General features: G+C 36.5%; 1 protein-coding gene across 1 annotated transcript in view; it reads right to left on the reverse strand.

Moving 5' to 3' along the window:
* The window catches only part of LOC104497795 (G-protein coupled receptor 98-like), a gene marked incomplete at its 3' end in the record, with an annotated part of 55,127 nt that overhangs the window by 24,075 nt on the left and 13,599 nt on the right, over window positions 1–17,453 (reverse strand). Inside the window, exons 9-17 of the mRNA XM_010141078.1 lie at window positions 16,879–17,208; window positions 13,465–13,641; window positions 12,268–12,491; window positions 3,846–3,972; window positions 3,574–3,756; window positions 2,502–2,682; window positions 1,737–1,900; window positions 974–1,097; window positions 333–599 (exon numbers count right to left, since the gene is read on the reverse strand). Of these exons, the coding sequence (XP_010139380.1) occupies window positions 333–599; window positions 974–1,097; window positions 1,737–1,900; window positions 2,502–2,682; window positions 3,574–3,756; window positions 3,846–3,972; window positions 12,268–12,491; window positions 13,465–13,641; window positions 16,879–17,208 (1,777 nt within the window). The remainder of the gene's footprint in view (window positions 1–332; window positions 600–973; window positions 1,098–1,736; window positions 1,901–2,501; window positions 2,683–3,573; window positions 3,757–3,845; window positions 3,973–12,267; window positions 12,492–13,464; window positions 13,642–16,878; window positions 17,209–17,453) is intronic.

The following is a 17,453-nucleotide window of genomic DNA, read 5'->3' on the forward strand; positions in this document are numbered from 1 at the left end:
CCCTAAGACTATTGCATTACTAACATTCTTTAGCCTTGTGTTTCAGCAGTCAGGTCAAAAACCCATCTGATTTGGAGCATTCTACATTTGAAAAGAGACTTTCAGTCTTATTTTGTGGAAAAGGTTTCAGCTGTATGATTTGATTCTTGTTTCAAATTAAACAATTCAAGATGAAAATCCAAACAAAGTAATTGTAAAGAAATGTTGAAGCAAATCTTATTCATATACGGCTTTGCATTTAGATATTGCTTTATGATAACCAAGCTGGTAAAAAATTGCAGGAAAAAGAAAAAAGGAAAATTACTAAACATGCATCAAACCATTACTTTTACCTGTAGAATTCAAAAGGAAGATATAAAATGTTTCATCAGTTTCAGGGGTATCATCATCATTAATAAACACAGATAAATTCTGCTCTCTTTCTCCAACTTCGAAAAAAATGATTCTGTTCTTTCCACTGAGGACAAAGTCTCCCTCTTCAGCTGTTGCATCTCCATTAACAGTAATATACTGGACAGTAACAGCAACATCAGCAGAACCATTCCTTAGGATTGTAAAGTTGGCAAAACTTCCTTCTTTAACAGTCACTGTTAGAGGTTCTGAAAATACACAAGCAACAAATCTCCCTGAGATCAAGCCTCAGCTCCTTGCATGTGGTTCCTTAACCCATCCCAAAAGGACCCTTCTCCTCAGTGAAACAGAAGCCATATGTGATAAAGGCATGAAAATACTTGTGGGTACGAGAGAATGTTGTCGTACTTAGCCACCTATCCAACCCCAGCATCAACATAGAGAATAATGAAATAAAGTAAGAGAAGGTTCTGAAGGAAACAAATACAAATTCAGCTTAAGAAAATAATGAGCATTGTCTACCAACTCCATTGGGATTAGGACATCTCTATGATCTGATCTGTCAAGAAAATCTCTTTGGGGTAGTATATGTATTCTACATTTAAAACTAATAACATCTAACCTGCAAAATAAATGGGATCATCATTCCTTGTAATCTGTAAAATTGCAGCAGTTATATTGCCCAGCCTGGCTCCACCAGTAGCATTGAATAAGGTGATGATGAATACTTCCATTTCTTCAGGCACCTGAAAGAGAAAATGTTATAAAATTAATTTCTTGCATACAAAACTATGAAGAAATTAAAATGACAGCTGATGCAGTTAACAAACATAAGATTTCTGAGTTCTGCTTTTTATTTATTGATCCCTAAGTGAGTCAAGAGGGATGACAAGTGACAGTTCACACAGTTACAGAGAAATCGCCATCAGTATAAGATCCACTCATCTTTACTGCTGTAGAGAGGACCCAAAAGTTATCTTGAAGTTTCCTGCTTCTAATACATGAAATTTATTTTTACAGCTTTATTAATTATTATTATTAATTACTCTAATTCTTTCTTACATTACTTCAAATATATCTGTATTAAAAATAGGATTCCTGCTATGAAAACAATGGCTTTATTCAAATGAACTTTTCTATAATTTAACCACATTCAACCACACTTATCTTCTAATATTCTGTGTTCATTGTTATGCTCAGCTTCTTAAATTCTTTTATGATTCGCTGAAGTAACCTTAGTTTTACCTAAGCACTTTAATTTTTTCCTACGAATACTTACCAGGCTCTTAAAAAACAGACATTCCTTCTTTCTCCTTAAATTGTAATGTTTTAGCACTTTCTCTTTGTTCCATATACTCACACAAAAACACTATAAAAATGCTTACCTCATCTGGCAGTGAGTAAATGGTGATATTTTTTGAATACTCCAGATTATCAAAGAAAATGGTCCCGTATTCTGGATAGATGTCATTGGTACATGCTGGGTCAACCACCCAAGACACACTAACATTGTCGTAGTTTCCTTGGTTTCTTACAACTCTGTAAGTAGCTAGAAAATGCAAACATATACAGTCAGTGTGCATCTTCATAAATCAAAAACAGAAAGGTCAGCAAAGCTGAAACAAAGAAAAGGAAAGGAAATAATGAGCAAACCCACTTCTGGCCAAACTAATAATATGTGAGAGCATTATCCAGAAGGACACACAGATAGACCATCAAAGCAATTCAAGGTTGTTCACATTTGACATTTTTTCCCTGTAAATCTACTCGATAATTGAAGAGAGATAGTTAAAAGTCACACTTAAGAAGATGCATCTCTATTCTTCTCTCACATAGCTCCCTATTCTATTCCTCATGACCCACAAGCAGAGGTACAACCTCCAGGCTGCACTTTGCACCTACATCAATACTCAGTCCCTCCTCTCTGAAATATACTCTCGCCAATTTTTTATTGGATTGATCCTATCCCTGTGGCTTTCCAGGCCCATCCTCCTCCACATCAGCCTCTACTCATGCTGGCACCATACCAAATCTGGAAGTTCCCGAGTGGAGACTTGAGTTAGACATTGTCCTAGAAAGGTGAAATGAGGAAAAGAAGCCTTGAAGGGGCAAACAGCAGACAAAGCAGTAACTGTAATAAAAGAAATTACCAGAGTAGACAATTTCTCCTTTACTTTCCTTTATTATTACTGGTAGTTCATCAGCTAGAAACTGAATGACACCATGTGGATCATCGTTCTTCAGGATGGTTATATTGACCTTTGTGGCATTTCCCAGCTTGCCTGGCATTTCACTGTAGCCACTGAGTACTACAGAATATTCCTCATCCAGCTAGAAGAGGGAAATTCAGTCAGAATAGAAAGACATATTCACATCCAAAACAAATGGACAAAAAACCACAGGCCCTAGAGAGGCAAAAAGAGATACAAATTCAAACATAAGGGAATCATACACATTTTATTTTCTACCTGCACCATGTGTCGTACATTGCCATCAGAACAAATAAATCATGGAAAATTTTTCTCTCTGATAGGACCATTTTCTCAAAAAATCTAGCATTGCTATAGGTGAGGTCTTATTTTGTATACTGTACTGAGAATCATATCAATTCACTAGTACAAATGCTCCCTGAAAGATAAGTTTTCCATAAGATTTATTAACATTTTTGGCTTTGTAACATGGAAAGCAAACATTTTAAAACCACTGATAGCAAACCACTTTAAAAACAATGTATCAGCTTGCTTTTTTCTACTGGGACTTTTTACTCCACATATTTCCTGAAAAAAGCTCACAGGTAATGTGTCAAGGAACATTAAAACAAGTATCATCCCTGTATCTACATGGCAAATATTAGTCCAGACTAGGGAGCACTGAGCAAAACAAGCAGATGATTACTAGAAAAGAAACAAAAGGAAGTGGCTCTCCACACAGAGGTCAATTAAACAATGCCACTCCATGCTACAGACTGTCAGGGATGCTAAAAAATTACATGGATTCAGAGTGTAACTGTTTCAATTCACATTAGAAAATCCACTGAGGACTATTAAACCCAGCGATGCCATCTATTTATCCAGGCATCTGTGGTTTGGAGGCTGGGAAGACATTCTGGAGAAAAGGTGTTAAGCATTTGTTCTGCTGCTGGTTTTTTGCCTGTTTTTTAATAAGTGACAAACTAATATGCCTGTCAACACAATTTGAAGAGAGAAAAATAATAATTTTTACCTCTGGAATCCCATCCATCCTTGTGAGAAGAGTAATTATGATCTCTCTTTCACCAGGTTTGAACTCCAGAATCCCAGTGCTTCCATAAAACTCATTGTCTCTTGGTTCTACAGTGTAGCGTAGAAACTGCCTGAGAAGACTTCCTCTGCTGCGCACAATCTGGAGTTCGACAGACTCCCCTTCCTGTAAAAAAACAGAATCCAAGTTTTTTCTAGCACTTTGAGTAATTTCTTTTAATCATTATGGACTGCTTATTTTAACCAGAGAGCTACCTTGATACTGTAGGGACCTCTGGAAGAGGGAGAAAATTCAAATACTCCTCCAGGATCATCATTTTCCAAAATAATAATTTCACGAGTAGTAAACCCATATTTCAGTATTTGATTTTCCACACTGACCCTGAGAAAGGAAGGCAAGAGGGATTTTGAGTGACAAATCTGTTTGGCAAGTAAATCCACGCTTGTGAGAAGGACATCAGAATACTGATGATTTCTATGAACAACTTATGAAAACAGCTACCTGCAAAGAATAAAATGAATAAGGAAGACATAACAGCAAGTTTTATCCATTTCTAAACAATCCTTTGTTTCTGAAGCAGCTTTCCTTTCTGATTAGTTTTTATAGCTGGCAGTTCTGGGTTTTTTTAGTCACACATGCACAAAACGCACAGGAAAAGATAGAGATATTTAGAGTTACATTCATTATTATTTTGTATTTGGATCAAAATAAAAAGGATAATCCCAAATCAATGAAACAAATACAAATTACATTGACAAGCACACGTTCCTACCCTCATCTGTGAAATTTACTATTGCTACAAATAGAAGACTTGCCCTGCAGTAATGTGGATTTCATCCTCACCTGTGTGTTAACCTGCCTTCTGTAAGATGTGGACACTACCTGTATGATCCCAGTCAGGCTCTAATAGGTGTTGGACCTACTCTCAGTAGCTCAGACTCATTCCCTTTTTCCTCCCTTACTCACAAACCGGCTGCCTAAAAGCGTAACGGTGCTGGCATGATCAAACAGAGCTGCTCTTGCTGGAGGATTTCTCTCCCTGGGCTATCCCATGGACATGAATGGGCCATATCTGAGAAGAGAAGGAAACCTTGCACATTCCTCCATTCGTTTCCTCAGATGAGGTCATTTTCAATAAGATAAAGTTCATCACTTTAAAAACACCAGAAAACCTACTACTGAAGGACACATCAGGGATGCATCTTCAGACTGACAGTTTGGATATGTCTTATTACATGGTGGTTTTCTGTGTTTACACTCCTGTGCATCTTCTGTGTTTCCTGGAAGAAAATTTCAAGGAACTCTTCGTCCAACACATAAGTATTTTTTGGGTTTCACTGTACCGCAACCCAGACTTCATGAAACACTATTTCCTGTCAAAAGAAATGTGGTCTACTACATCCAATATTTGAAATCGTTTCCAGAACTGTTTCCATAAACACTCTGTAAATAACTGGAACACCTCCCCCCCCCAAAAAAAAAAAATAGCAATGTATCTTGTAGCAGAGTCTACAAGAGGATACAAGATGCAAAACAGGAAATAGCTATTAAAAGGATAGCATGTCATGTTTATTGCACATTAAAAAACCCACATCTGCAGACACAGTAACTTGTAATAACATAACATAAATGTAGAATATTCAAAAACAAGATAGCCGCTCATCTTTGACCACTGAAAACATCTTTTCTATAGTTCTAGTCATTTCAGTCATTTAGTTGGGGCAAACAGTATTTCTGGCAGTTTAAAACAACTAAGCCATTATTGCATCAAACACTAAAGTATCAGACACTGAGCCATGCATTCATAACTTTCATCACTCACAAATCCCAAATAAAGAAAGGCCTTCAAGCCAGAACCCCATGCCATCACATTAAACACCAAAGGGCAGGCATGCATTGTCTGAAGAGGTGCAGAAGACACGATTTCTGAGAGGGACAGAAGTGATAAAGACAGATTCTGTCCAAACCAATCACTTGCAAAACAAAGCCTTGATTCACTGAAGACAAACCACAGTTCACTGCACTTACCCAAAGTATACGACAAACCTTTCTGTCTCCACCCTGTCAACACAGAAAGAAAGAGAGAAAGGAAGGGGATGGGGGAAGGAATGAAAGTGCCACTTACTAGAATTTCAGTAGGACTGATCTTAGAAAAGAATAATAATAATTTTAAAAAACCCAATATCCACAAAGCTTTCTTTTCCCTTTCCCAACGCTCACAGTGATTATTTTATGGGAACTCTACGTGCTTGTCATTTTCCTGTTGACAAATGCTAGCAAGTGGGCAGTTCCTACTTAGGAGAAATGACCCCATGACCAATTCAGCACGTCAAGACCCATTCATGGTATACCCTACCAAGCCCTTCTCCAAGAGCTCATTTACTGCCTGCTCCCAATTGCACCAGCAGCCCACATTTATAAACAGTCCTTAATTTAAAAAGCAATAAATAAATCTACATGCCTCCATGATACGTTATTTCACCATTCTGCCAAAGCCATGATAAAACCAGACAAGCATTGTGGGAGTTGTAACGGGTACACACATCAAAAACTATTTTGGAACAAAATCACATCAAACTTTATTTTTTACAGTTTTTCAGTTAACTAAATTGTTATATTTTTATGTAGGTATTTCAGTTTGGCAAACAGAAATACAGGAATAAGAAAACAGTATTTGCTAATCTCTTAATTGGTTCTGTTTCAGCCAAGCACTTCTAAGAAAATGACCACATGAAGTCAGATGAAAGAGCAGTATTATTCTACAATGGCAATCATGCATTTTGACTTTCTTAATCTGAAATAAATATATGCTAAATATAAAACCTGTATCTTCTATCAAAATATCATAAGCAGATTACCACAGCATTCAAAGTGAAATTCTGACCTCCCTAATCTCAAAAAGAACTTGAATTCAGAGTTCAGACTTCACTCTAAAGTCTGAGAAAACAAAGCAAATACAATTGCAGATACATTTTTTCAAATAGGATATCTGAGTAAATAGGTATTTCTCACTGATTTTCAGTGAGGATAGATTTTAAATACTTATACATTGAAACATTCTCCCTTCCTTCAGAAAAATATGCAGAAATGTTCCAAAACCAACAAAAAATTAATACAACAAAAAGATCAAGGAGAAAATTCCAGAGTTAGTAATGCTAATATTTAATTATATTGCTAAGCTGTTGCTAATAAAACAGAGAATAAAAATGAACCATTATGTCAAGTGAGTTTTTGATATGTAGGTACAAGCTTAAGTAGTTAAGACATAATAATTTATCAGCAAATGAAAGTGCATGCCAGAAATCAAATCTCTCTCAGGTTTATGGAGTTACACTGTGTGAATCCAAACACAGCTGAGACAGAAAAACCCCTTAAGATGAACAGAGCAGAGCTACTATTGCATTGTAATGCACAATGGCAGCATTGCAGAAATCCAGAGAGCAGCAGAAATTAAACCATCACAAGGTACCATAAGAAGTGCACCTCGAGCATCTTCAGGCGTCCTTTGAAAGCACTGAGAAGACCAGTAATACTTTATTACTTTTAAACAGTCACAGCGTAAGTAAGATCAGAACCTAGAGAACTTGCAGGTCAGAAAGCAACTAGTCAGATTCAGCCCATCCACTGCTAAAGAAAATGATTGTTTGAGAGGTTTCTCCATTCAAGTCTCATTTTCAACACTAGGATCACTTTATTAATTTATCTGACCATGTTTTCTCTGCATGACTGGCCAGATTGCTATCACTGCTCTGACACAGTAAATGTTAGTTACTATTAAAAAAAAAAGGCATAAAATAACCTATGCAAAAATGGAACAGAAGGATCTAGGCTCAGGCTTCCAGCTCCAAGCTGCTGTTTCATGAGCAATGAATGATGTACCCAAGAGGATTCCTCGTGTCCACACTCTTAGGTACACACATATAAATTCCTGTAACATCCTTGGATCAGGATCCATCAGGTGACCTCCTGGCTCGACCTTGGATTTGTGTTTTCGTTGAGGACCTACCTGGTGATTGCAGTGACCATCAACCAGCCTATAACTGAGGTGTGCTCCTGGCTTGTTCTGATCTACCACCATGACCTTCCCTGATGGTCTGGACTCCAGATTGCTTCCAGGTTGCTCTGGCCTGCTCTCCCACCTCACTGGGAGCAGTGGGATGGGACCCTTCGAGACTAGCCATATTATCAGGCTGGACCACACAGGCCACAGGTCACCAGCCATCAGCTCTTGTTACACACCCTGACAACATAAAAGTACAAGGTGCTGTTCATGTACCATCCTTTCGTCTCAGAGTAAAGACGTCCAAACTGCCATGGAGTCACAGGATCAGTTTGGTCCTGTTTTACTCTTTGTAGTATGTGAACCATCTCTTTAGGCACTCCTGTAACAATAGTTTGCAAACAGAATAAAAATGGCTGTTTGGAACTTCCAAAACTCATGGTTTACTTTGGTTTACCCTGGTGAGGGTATTCAGAAGTTATGATGAAAGTTTAAGCAGCTCCTTGTACAGTCACTTAGCCATACCAGCTACCAAAGAGAGCACCTGACCGAGAGGAAGCCACTTGCCTTTCTTTCTCCACAGCTTAGCTTTTGCTGTATAATCGCTGTGGACACGACGTTCCCTTTTATCACAGAGGGTAAGTGCTGGCAATGTCTATTACGTCAACAAAGAGAAACACTCTCTCAATGTGTCTTCCACCACGAAACAGCTGTAAAAAAGCCACATGCCATATGGCAAATCTCAGGTGAAATGACTTATCACTAAGGAAATTCTTACTTTAAAAACTTAATTATTATTTATTAAGAACTACAGATTAATTAGGACAACTAACCGAAGCCTCAAAATGTTTCTTGCACTTATTTAAACACACAATAATGTGAAAGAGCAGAAAGAAGATTTCTGTCTGAGTTTAAATGTTGCTATGACCTAAATGCCACTTCAAATAAAATAACAATCATTAAGAGATGCAATGTGGTTGAATCTGAATAGCTTTGGATCAAGAACTGGAATTGCGCAGAAAGCTAATGTTTTTGAAAGGCACCTGAGAAACTGGATTGCAACTGTGAATGTTTTGCTGGTGCTGTTAAAAATGAACTTCCATAGAAAACTTTCTTTTCCATCGGCATATCATCTCAGAAAAAGTGCATTCAGATTGCCTGTGGAATATTATTCAATTTGCTTCCTAGATTTGTAGTCAGTGTTCATACCTTCTTCAATTTCTTCAGGATTATCTATTGATGTAATTAGCGGCAGGACCTAACTTTAAGGAACAGTATTAAAGTAGGATTTGCCACATTTTAAAGTCCGTTGTGCTCCTCATCAGAGGGAACACCTTCTCTCCAGGTTTAATCCACCAATTATTTGACTTTGGAGGCTATTTTCATTTCTGTTACTCGTATCAGGGGATATATGGTGTTATTATTCTGAAAAGTAATAAAAGCTAGCACTCATTTAAACATTCTTCTATTATTTTCTATTACCTTTTTTCCCATCACAAGAAAGTCTGATCAAACCCTTGAAGAAAAGTCAACATTTTGCACCAAAAGAGTTAATTCACATACTTTATAGAAAAATGACTTAAGTACGAAAGATAAATAGAGTTTTGAAACAGACACAGGAATTCAACAAGTTGGGAGAAAATCCCAGCTCCTTTAAGTGGTGTATTAGTGTTTCTGTGCATGGTAGTGCAGACAGCAACCCACAACATACAAACATTTCTTGAGCTCTGAACTAAGGACCACAGATAGTACAGAGTGCTTTACTTGGACGTTCTGTGATTTCCTAAATTTTTGTCATGAAGTAATCACTTAAACACAAAAATGTCAAAAAAACTAACAGATGTTTCACAATGAAATAGTCAAACCTCTGTTTTGCATTTGCAATTTTTTAAAAAATCTATTTTCTAAATTTCAAGATAGAATTTCAGCCTGTAAATACTTGTATCACATTGCATCCTAAATGATGTGTCATGACTTTGAAAAAATCTGAGCATAAGGACTATTTAAACAGTCATCTGTACATGGATTATCGCTTTCACAAATTAAAATTAATTTATCAGTATAATGCTGTTCCCAGATCCCAAAGTCCACAAAAGTTCTCATTCTCAGCACTATTCATGCCGTGGAGGTCCTGATCGTTTGCTTGTGCCAAATATGAAGAAGCTTCAGCAGGTACAGGATTGTTTCTACTCATCTGTCTTCTTTGGAAGCATGTTCTTCATGATCTACACTGGCCTCCATTTCATGGACAGAATTGAGAGTTATTTTTAGTATCTATGGCCTATGGCCAGAGGCCACAATGCAAGCAAGGCAAATACTATTTTTAATGTCTTGGAAAGTTTCTTCTATAGTTTTTAAAAGTTTTTTTAGTATCTTTTAATAGATACTAAACAAGCAGTTTAATATATAGGTATTTATATAGATATTTGACAAGCAGTCAAAGCTTGTTTAAAATGTAAAGTGCCTTAACAACACCATTGAATTGTAAATAATGCACCCTTGTTAAAACTAATTGTTTTCATTATTTTATCCATGCTATTACTAATTGCAATAAATAGAAGGCTCGTGAACATATTTCTATGTCTATAGTTTCATTAAAGTTCTTACATGCTCTATTTTCCTACTGACTTATGCTTTAGAACTTATTTATAGAACAGTACAAGCACATCCACAGCACAGTGCATCTTTGTTTTCATGCTAATTCACCACTGCTGTGAGGTGCTGGTTGCCAGCCCTGGAAACTGAAATCTTGTGTTTGTCCAGAAAATATAAACTAAACAGGAAGCAATACCAGAAGTTTAGACACATAACTCTGCCAATATCCTTCAACTCTGATCTGAAAAGTCATCTCCAGCACTGAAAGGATGATCTCTGCAGTCATTCCAGTCTTGGTTTCTGCTAATGTTAAAGTTGCCAGATTTCACTCATAGCCTTGAGGGATGCTATCCACGTCTAGAGAAATGTTCAGACTTTATCTCCTCCTTGTTTAATTCTTTTTCCATGCCAGACCACCTGTTCATTACTTCACCCTGTGACCTTGCCAAGTGTGGGAAAGCTGCTTACTGCTGGCACACTTTTCACCAGCCACTTCATGACCAGCAGAACCTGCTACTCCCACCATACACAGTAAAAGCAGAACAGTAGTTACCTTTGTTTAGCTGCCAATTCAATCCTCACTGCAGCCATCACTTTCAAGGGGCAGCCACTTTTAAACTCAGAAAAAGTGGCAGAGAGCTGTAGTTACACACACCTGCGGAGCTGTCAGAACTTTAAAAGTTAATCTGTCATGCTGTCCAATTCCTCTGTCTACTTAATTGTTTCCTATTCTTCAACTTTGATTTTTTGGCCACCTCACACAACTTCTTCACAGCTTCCATCATCATTTCTAATCTTAGTTTCCTGCTTTGTGCCAGAGATACTACTGAATTCCTTGAGACACACCAGTTTTATCCACAGGAAGGCGGGGAACTACTTGCAATAGTCTCCATTGGTTTTTGTCTTGAACTGTACCGTCTTTTCGACACAGTGCGTAGCCAAAGTAGAATGAAATAACTCATTCCGCACTAGATGCATCCACCAGCCAGCTTTCACAGAAGGAAGCCAATCCTGCAATGGAATAACATCTTTCTTGATGTTAAAAAAACCCAGGCTTTATGAAACAGGATCAGCAACACCTTGAGGAGTTCGCGTGTAATCACCATAGGTATCTCATGTTGAAGCTTCCAACAGCTTATTTGCACTTCCTATATAGGACAAGAATAATTCTTTCATAAGACAAGACTCTGTAAGTAGATGTTTGATGTGGATGTTGCAGCTGACAGACCTCTTAGTACGTTTTCAGAAAATGTGGAAAAATATATCTTACATGAATAGAAGGTAGAAGAAGTGATATTTCTAAACTATATATATAACAGAGTTGTTGGAAGCAGGACAGAAGACACGGCCAAGATTCTCCTGTTAGAAAATTAAAGAGATAATACACTCCTGGATATGAACTAAGTATTCTGAGCAGTGTTGACACACTGATAAGAGCATCTCCTGAGGTCCCTTACAGTCTTAATTATTCTATAATCATGGTGTCTTGCAGGAGGGAGACTACAACACTGTGCCTGAGAAACACCATTGCTCTCTTTGTAGCCAAAGCATGTGGTAATGGTCACTCTGGGCTATTTGGGAAGCCAGAAGTTGTGATGGGAACATCTAATTGTCAGTAGCAAGCAATACTGAATGCACAGATCTAACAAATAAAAAGCCAACCCAATTCTGCAGTGATACTCTAGCTATTAACTTTTTTATGACAGAAACATAGTTATGTACTGCTTTTTACTCTTCATTATAATTTTTCTCATTATCTCATTCAATTTTACTTTTATGAAAAGATACGTAGTACAACCAAGAGCTATAACTAAATATCAAAGCTGAATTTTCTAAATAGCATATGTTATTTTCATCAAAATATAAACAAGATTAAGCATTAGATAGCAAATACAATACTGTTTCTTACATTGAACTCCAGTCAAAGAAGAATCCATACACAGTCTGAACCAAGGACCTAGTATTCCTTCAGGCAATTATCAAGACAACACAGGCAATACCTAATTAACACTGTGCTAATTTGTTATATATAAATTGAGTATTACAACTGATACATATGCATAGAGATTAGGGTACAATACCTGTCCAAAGTTAATAACACAGTTTCATTCATTTCAGGTATATCATCAGCTTTAATAGTGATGTTGATTGTAGTATGACTTTGTCCAGATAAGAAAAAAACGGAGCCATTAAAAGGACTTATATCATCATGTGTCACTGCCTTTTGATTGAGGCCAGAGGGTTTCAAACTCCAAAACACAGTTGCTTGACCATCAGTTCCATCTCGATGCAATGCAATGGAAACCTATGAAACACATGAGTCCACTGAGACTTGTAAAATGAGAGGCAAAAACAATTAACCCCTTGTAAATTACTAATTGAATATGAGCCTCAAAATGTTTGCCTTGGCTTTTTACTCATACCTATGTGTAAGGTAGGAAATCAAAGATAGTATATCAATGCAAATATATACCGAATCATCCTTTTAACCATTTATCAGTTATATACTTAGACAGTGGAGATGGTAAATTATTAATATCACAGTTCCCTAAAGCAACCATAATCACAAAAAGCCTTGTACAACTGATTTAGTTGGTGTATACTTCACGAAGATGCAACCGAGGTTTTAAATGTAACTACCATAATTTAACTCTTGTTGTTATAGCACCGTGTCAACCTCTACTCCGCTTAAATAAATTAGCAGTTTTAATCGAGGAACAAGAAACAAGTTATCTGATTCAAGATTTGTGGGAAGACTTCAGTGAAGACAACTAGGAAAATGTATGAAAAAACACATTAAAAAAGGCTTCTTCAGATGGGACTAGAGCTCTCGGATGGATGGCAATGCTTTTGAGAATGTTTCTTTGGGTTCTCAGAAACCTGAAAAGCAGGTGTCAGAAAAACACACTAAGGAGCCAGATTATATGTTCACAGGTAATCCAGTCAGACATTTCCACGAGATTTAGGAGCGGTACCAGTCTTACTTTATATTAGTACTTTTGCAGACGTAAATGTTTTTAGATGCTTACAGAGAAAGCGAAGATCAACCTTACTTTTCTGGTAAGGATCAACACATTATTTCAGACTTTAGATTTACAAGCATTTTCCCACCCCATTCTTTTCTTTTAAAGCAGGTGAGTATTCGGGTTCAGGAAGAACTTAAAGGAAGGATTTCTCAGTTTATATATAACTTTCAAATGTTACACTGAATATAGCAAACTTTGCTTTGTCCAAATAATTTTAACATACTAAGGGACAACATAAAAATATTTACTTACCAGTGTAGCAGGGGAATCTTCTGGCTCAGAGAGAATAATTGGAAGATTGCTAGTAAAGCCTATTTCTCCATTTGCAATATCTGGAGTAATCCTCAGAGAAATATTTCGCATCTCGCCTAGTCTAGGACTCAGAGGTGAGACTAGAGGAGTTCTGTTCACTAGCTCAACTTTTTCCAGCTGTAGAAAAATATAAGAAAAAATTGAGAAATAATAAGCCTTCATACCAAGCCAGAACAATTCTGACATTTCAGCATGAGTTTCATAGGCAGGGAACAAAACATCTCCAGAACAAATTTTTCTTACTGGCAATGTTGCTGATCCAAAAATGTATTAAGTAGATGTGTCAAAGAAATTAAGTAGGTGCTGTTGAGCTTTGTCAGAGAAAGGAGCACCTGTCTTGACAAATCATGTTCATGTACACATGAACTAAATGTATTTGGGGGGAGAATGAACATTCTAAATCTGCTGATACATTATCAGACCTATGAATAATACTACTGATTTGACAAGTGGCCCAAGATCTTGTCCTCACTTCATTTTTTGTGCAATGCATTGATAAAAATCTGTCGAAGTCAGTGGACCCATAATAATCTGCAGCCTCTATTGAAGGCAAACAATGATCCAATCTTCTTTCCCCTCTCATACAACTTAAGGACTTTTTTATTTATAATAACTAATAAAGTAGAATTGCATTCAGAATTGAAAATCAGAGCCATATTTCAAAACTGCAGTCTACTCTTGTATTACCATATTTCTGATGGTTTATCTATAACAAGAATAGAAAAATTTTTGCCCTTTCTTTGAATGGGACATATCACTTACTAAACCCAGCAGCAGTATCAACGTAGGAGAGAAAGCAGAACTTGCCTGTTTAAATATTTCTTTGAAATATATTCTATACCATGTGATTTTGTCCGCATGCATAATTTTAATAAACATTTCCATAACTGATTTACGTACACTTCTGCAAACATTTCACTGGGGCATGAACCACCAATTACAAAAACCTTTTAATTCCCACAAGGATGTTTTTTGCTTGGTGGTTTTATTGAAGGAGGGGGAAATAGCCTTATTTAAATTCATATAGTGATGGTGAATCACCATTTCAACTGATGAGTTTTAAAGCCCTTCAATTCTTAAAACTAATCTACATAAAATTATTGGGCTGTATCATATTTTGTTCCACCATTGCTTGAGTAACACACAATAATATTCATGTGCACTTTAGTTGATGATGGATGGAATTTTTTCACAAATACTGTATTCAGTTACTGACTCTCGACCATGCCAGCTAGTTATTGAGAGTTTAAGGAATAGACAGTGGGGTTGTTTGTTTTGCTTGTTTCCTAAGCTTTCTTTTTGAGCAGGCTCATGTGGTTGTTAGCTCAGTAAAGTTTCTGAAATACTACACAGCTGAAACTATTCACTTTGTTAAGTGCTTCTGAACCTAGACAACAACTTTCAGATTAAAGTAACAACCAATGAAGAACCAAGAAATTATTTAGCTTAGTATTTCCTTTTAAAGCAAATCAGCTCATGAGGAAAAAGGAATGCATTATGAATGGAATAATAATAACAAGTAGTTTATTTAGTTAGTTAATCTTCCTGTCCATACTAAAATCTGCACCTCAGACTTCAGCAGGTTATTTAATTGAAGATGTCACTAAAGAATGTTAGTCTCACTTTTCCAGTTCTTTTATCCATCCTCTAGCTGTGTTTTAAGTCTCATTTCCTCCTCCACTCCGCCTCCTCTGATTTCTGAGTTGATCCTTCATTGTGCCTAGCTCAAACTCTGTAATCTTCTCATTCTAAACATGTTCGCTGAGATTATCGTTTATTCACAATGCAGAAGGATTGTCATAGTGATAAATAGGGGTATTTTTCTTCCTTCTCTAAATGAATTATTTGTGCTGGAAAGCCCCTCTCATTTTGGTTATTCAAACAAAGAGATTTTTATGGTTCATGGAGAAAGTATAGAACATCCACCCCCCGCCATCCTGAAATCCACAGTTTGAAAAGCCGGGCAAAGTGCCTGCATTCTGAAATACTTATCATGTATGCGTCTCATCCACAGTCCACACTGCAATGTCATTTACAACCTATCATTTAAAAGGGGCTTGGAGTTAGATAATTATTCTCCTGCAAATCTTCAGATCTCATGCAGATGAAAAACTACTAACCTATCGCAGTATTCCAGAAGGTAATTCCCTATCTAACTGTGAATGTGAAAAAGAAAAAAAAAGCATACTAATAAAACGATACAAATAATACAATTCTGGCAATAATTTACTTTTTTTTTTTAAAGAATGTGAGAGAAAGAGGTGGAGGGAAGAAATCTTCTCAAGCTCCCAGAATTAACTAAAACATCTTCAATAGACCATAAGTCAAAGAAAAAACCCGGCAAATTCTACATCTATGGCTTTAACAACGACTTATTGATTTATAAACCCTAAAGATACCTGACTTAAAAAAAAAATCAAAAATATTAAAAAAACCTGATAAATGTCTCATTGATTTGTGCTTTGGATGCATCAAGTTATCCCTTTGTCTGTGTATCAAGATTGCTGCCTGGGCTCATCACCCCAGATGACCAGAGCGGAAATAGTTAATCATAGGAAGTAGAGATTATAGGGTAGTCTTAACCACAGATGAGAAAATAGGTATAATAAATACTGATTAAAATACCTAGGATCTTCCACAACAATATAGCTGAACAATAACTTGCTAAAATGTAAGGAAATTTGTTTTTCTCAAGTGAAAAAGGAACGCCTTAATTGGAAAGTAGAAATTCTTTCTTTAAATATTTTTGCTGAAAATCCAGTTTTCTGTCAAAAACATAGTTTTAGTGAATTTTTCCAGTCAGTTTTAATTAGCAATTGCAGAAGTTCCCTTCTTAAAAATACAGATAGAAAAAAAAAAGAAAAAACCCCAAAGGGTACATACAAGGAAAACTGGAAAAGTTTCAAGTTCTCTGGCCAAATTTATACAAAAATGAAAAATAATATATTTACTTGCTTGCAATTTCTAATATTTGCCATGCTTCTATAATTTAATTTCATGATAGTTAACGTGGTTAAATTCAAAGCCAAGGCATAGACAGAGAAACATACTTCTAAAGTTAAATAACTTCTGCAACGTTGATCTCATTTATTTAAACTCCATGATTCATACCTGAATCCTGTTACGACAGTCTATTTTTAAAAAACAGTGTAATTATTAAATAATGACTAGGAATAAAGCTCATTATGGCATATTTGTGGAAACTGTCTCTAAAGAGGAAAGTTTTCTTAGCTACAGAGCTAATAACTTCTTTTTTTAACAGATAGGATCATTTTAGTTAAATTAAAGAAGAAGCTACTACTACTTTACGTTACACAAGCTAAAAAGAAACACCCCAAAACACAGCCGAGATACCTGTACAAGAAAATGAGCACCATTTTGAAGAAAGGCATCATTTCTTATTGGTATATTTAAAGTATCTTGTGTTTTTCCCTCTGGAAATGTGAGGATGCTTCTTCTAGAGCTATTTAATATTCCATCTTTTGCTCTTGCAGGATCCAGAGCTCCAGCTGGAATATACAGTGCAGTATAAACCAGCTGCACATCTCCAACTGTTCCTCTTTCCCGTGCAAAACTCAAGGACAAAAATCGTCCCGTTGGATTGCTTTCAATCTTCTGATTCTCCAAGGGATGGAATTTTATTAGGCCATAAACATCATCACTGTCCTGAATGTAAAACAGAAGCTGCAAAACAGAAAACGGCATCACATACTCTATGCTACAGTCATTATACACCTGAGTTTTCACGCTTTCACAGAAGCATGTCCTGACTGTCACCACAAATTTTTCTCCATATTGTACTGGCACTCAGCAAAAGAAATCAGATTGACAGCCCCAAAGTATTCTTTGTACTCAGGCAGCACAACGCAGACAGTGGAAACTTTCCCACTATGCATCACCCCTGTGTCAGAATGAGCTCTGAATAATTG

Source organism: Buceros rhinoceros, unplaced genomic scaffold (assembly GCF_000710305.1).
Source record: "Buceros rhinoceros silvestris isolate BGI_N320 unplaced genomic scaffold, ASM71030v1 scaffold16318, whole genome shotgun sequence".
Lineage (NCBI taxonomy): Eukaryota > Metazoa > Chordata > Aves > Bucerotiformes > Bucerotidae > Buceros > Buceros rhinoceros.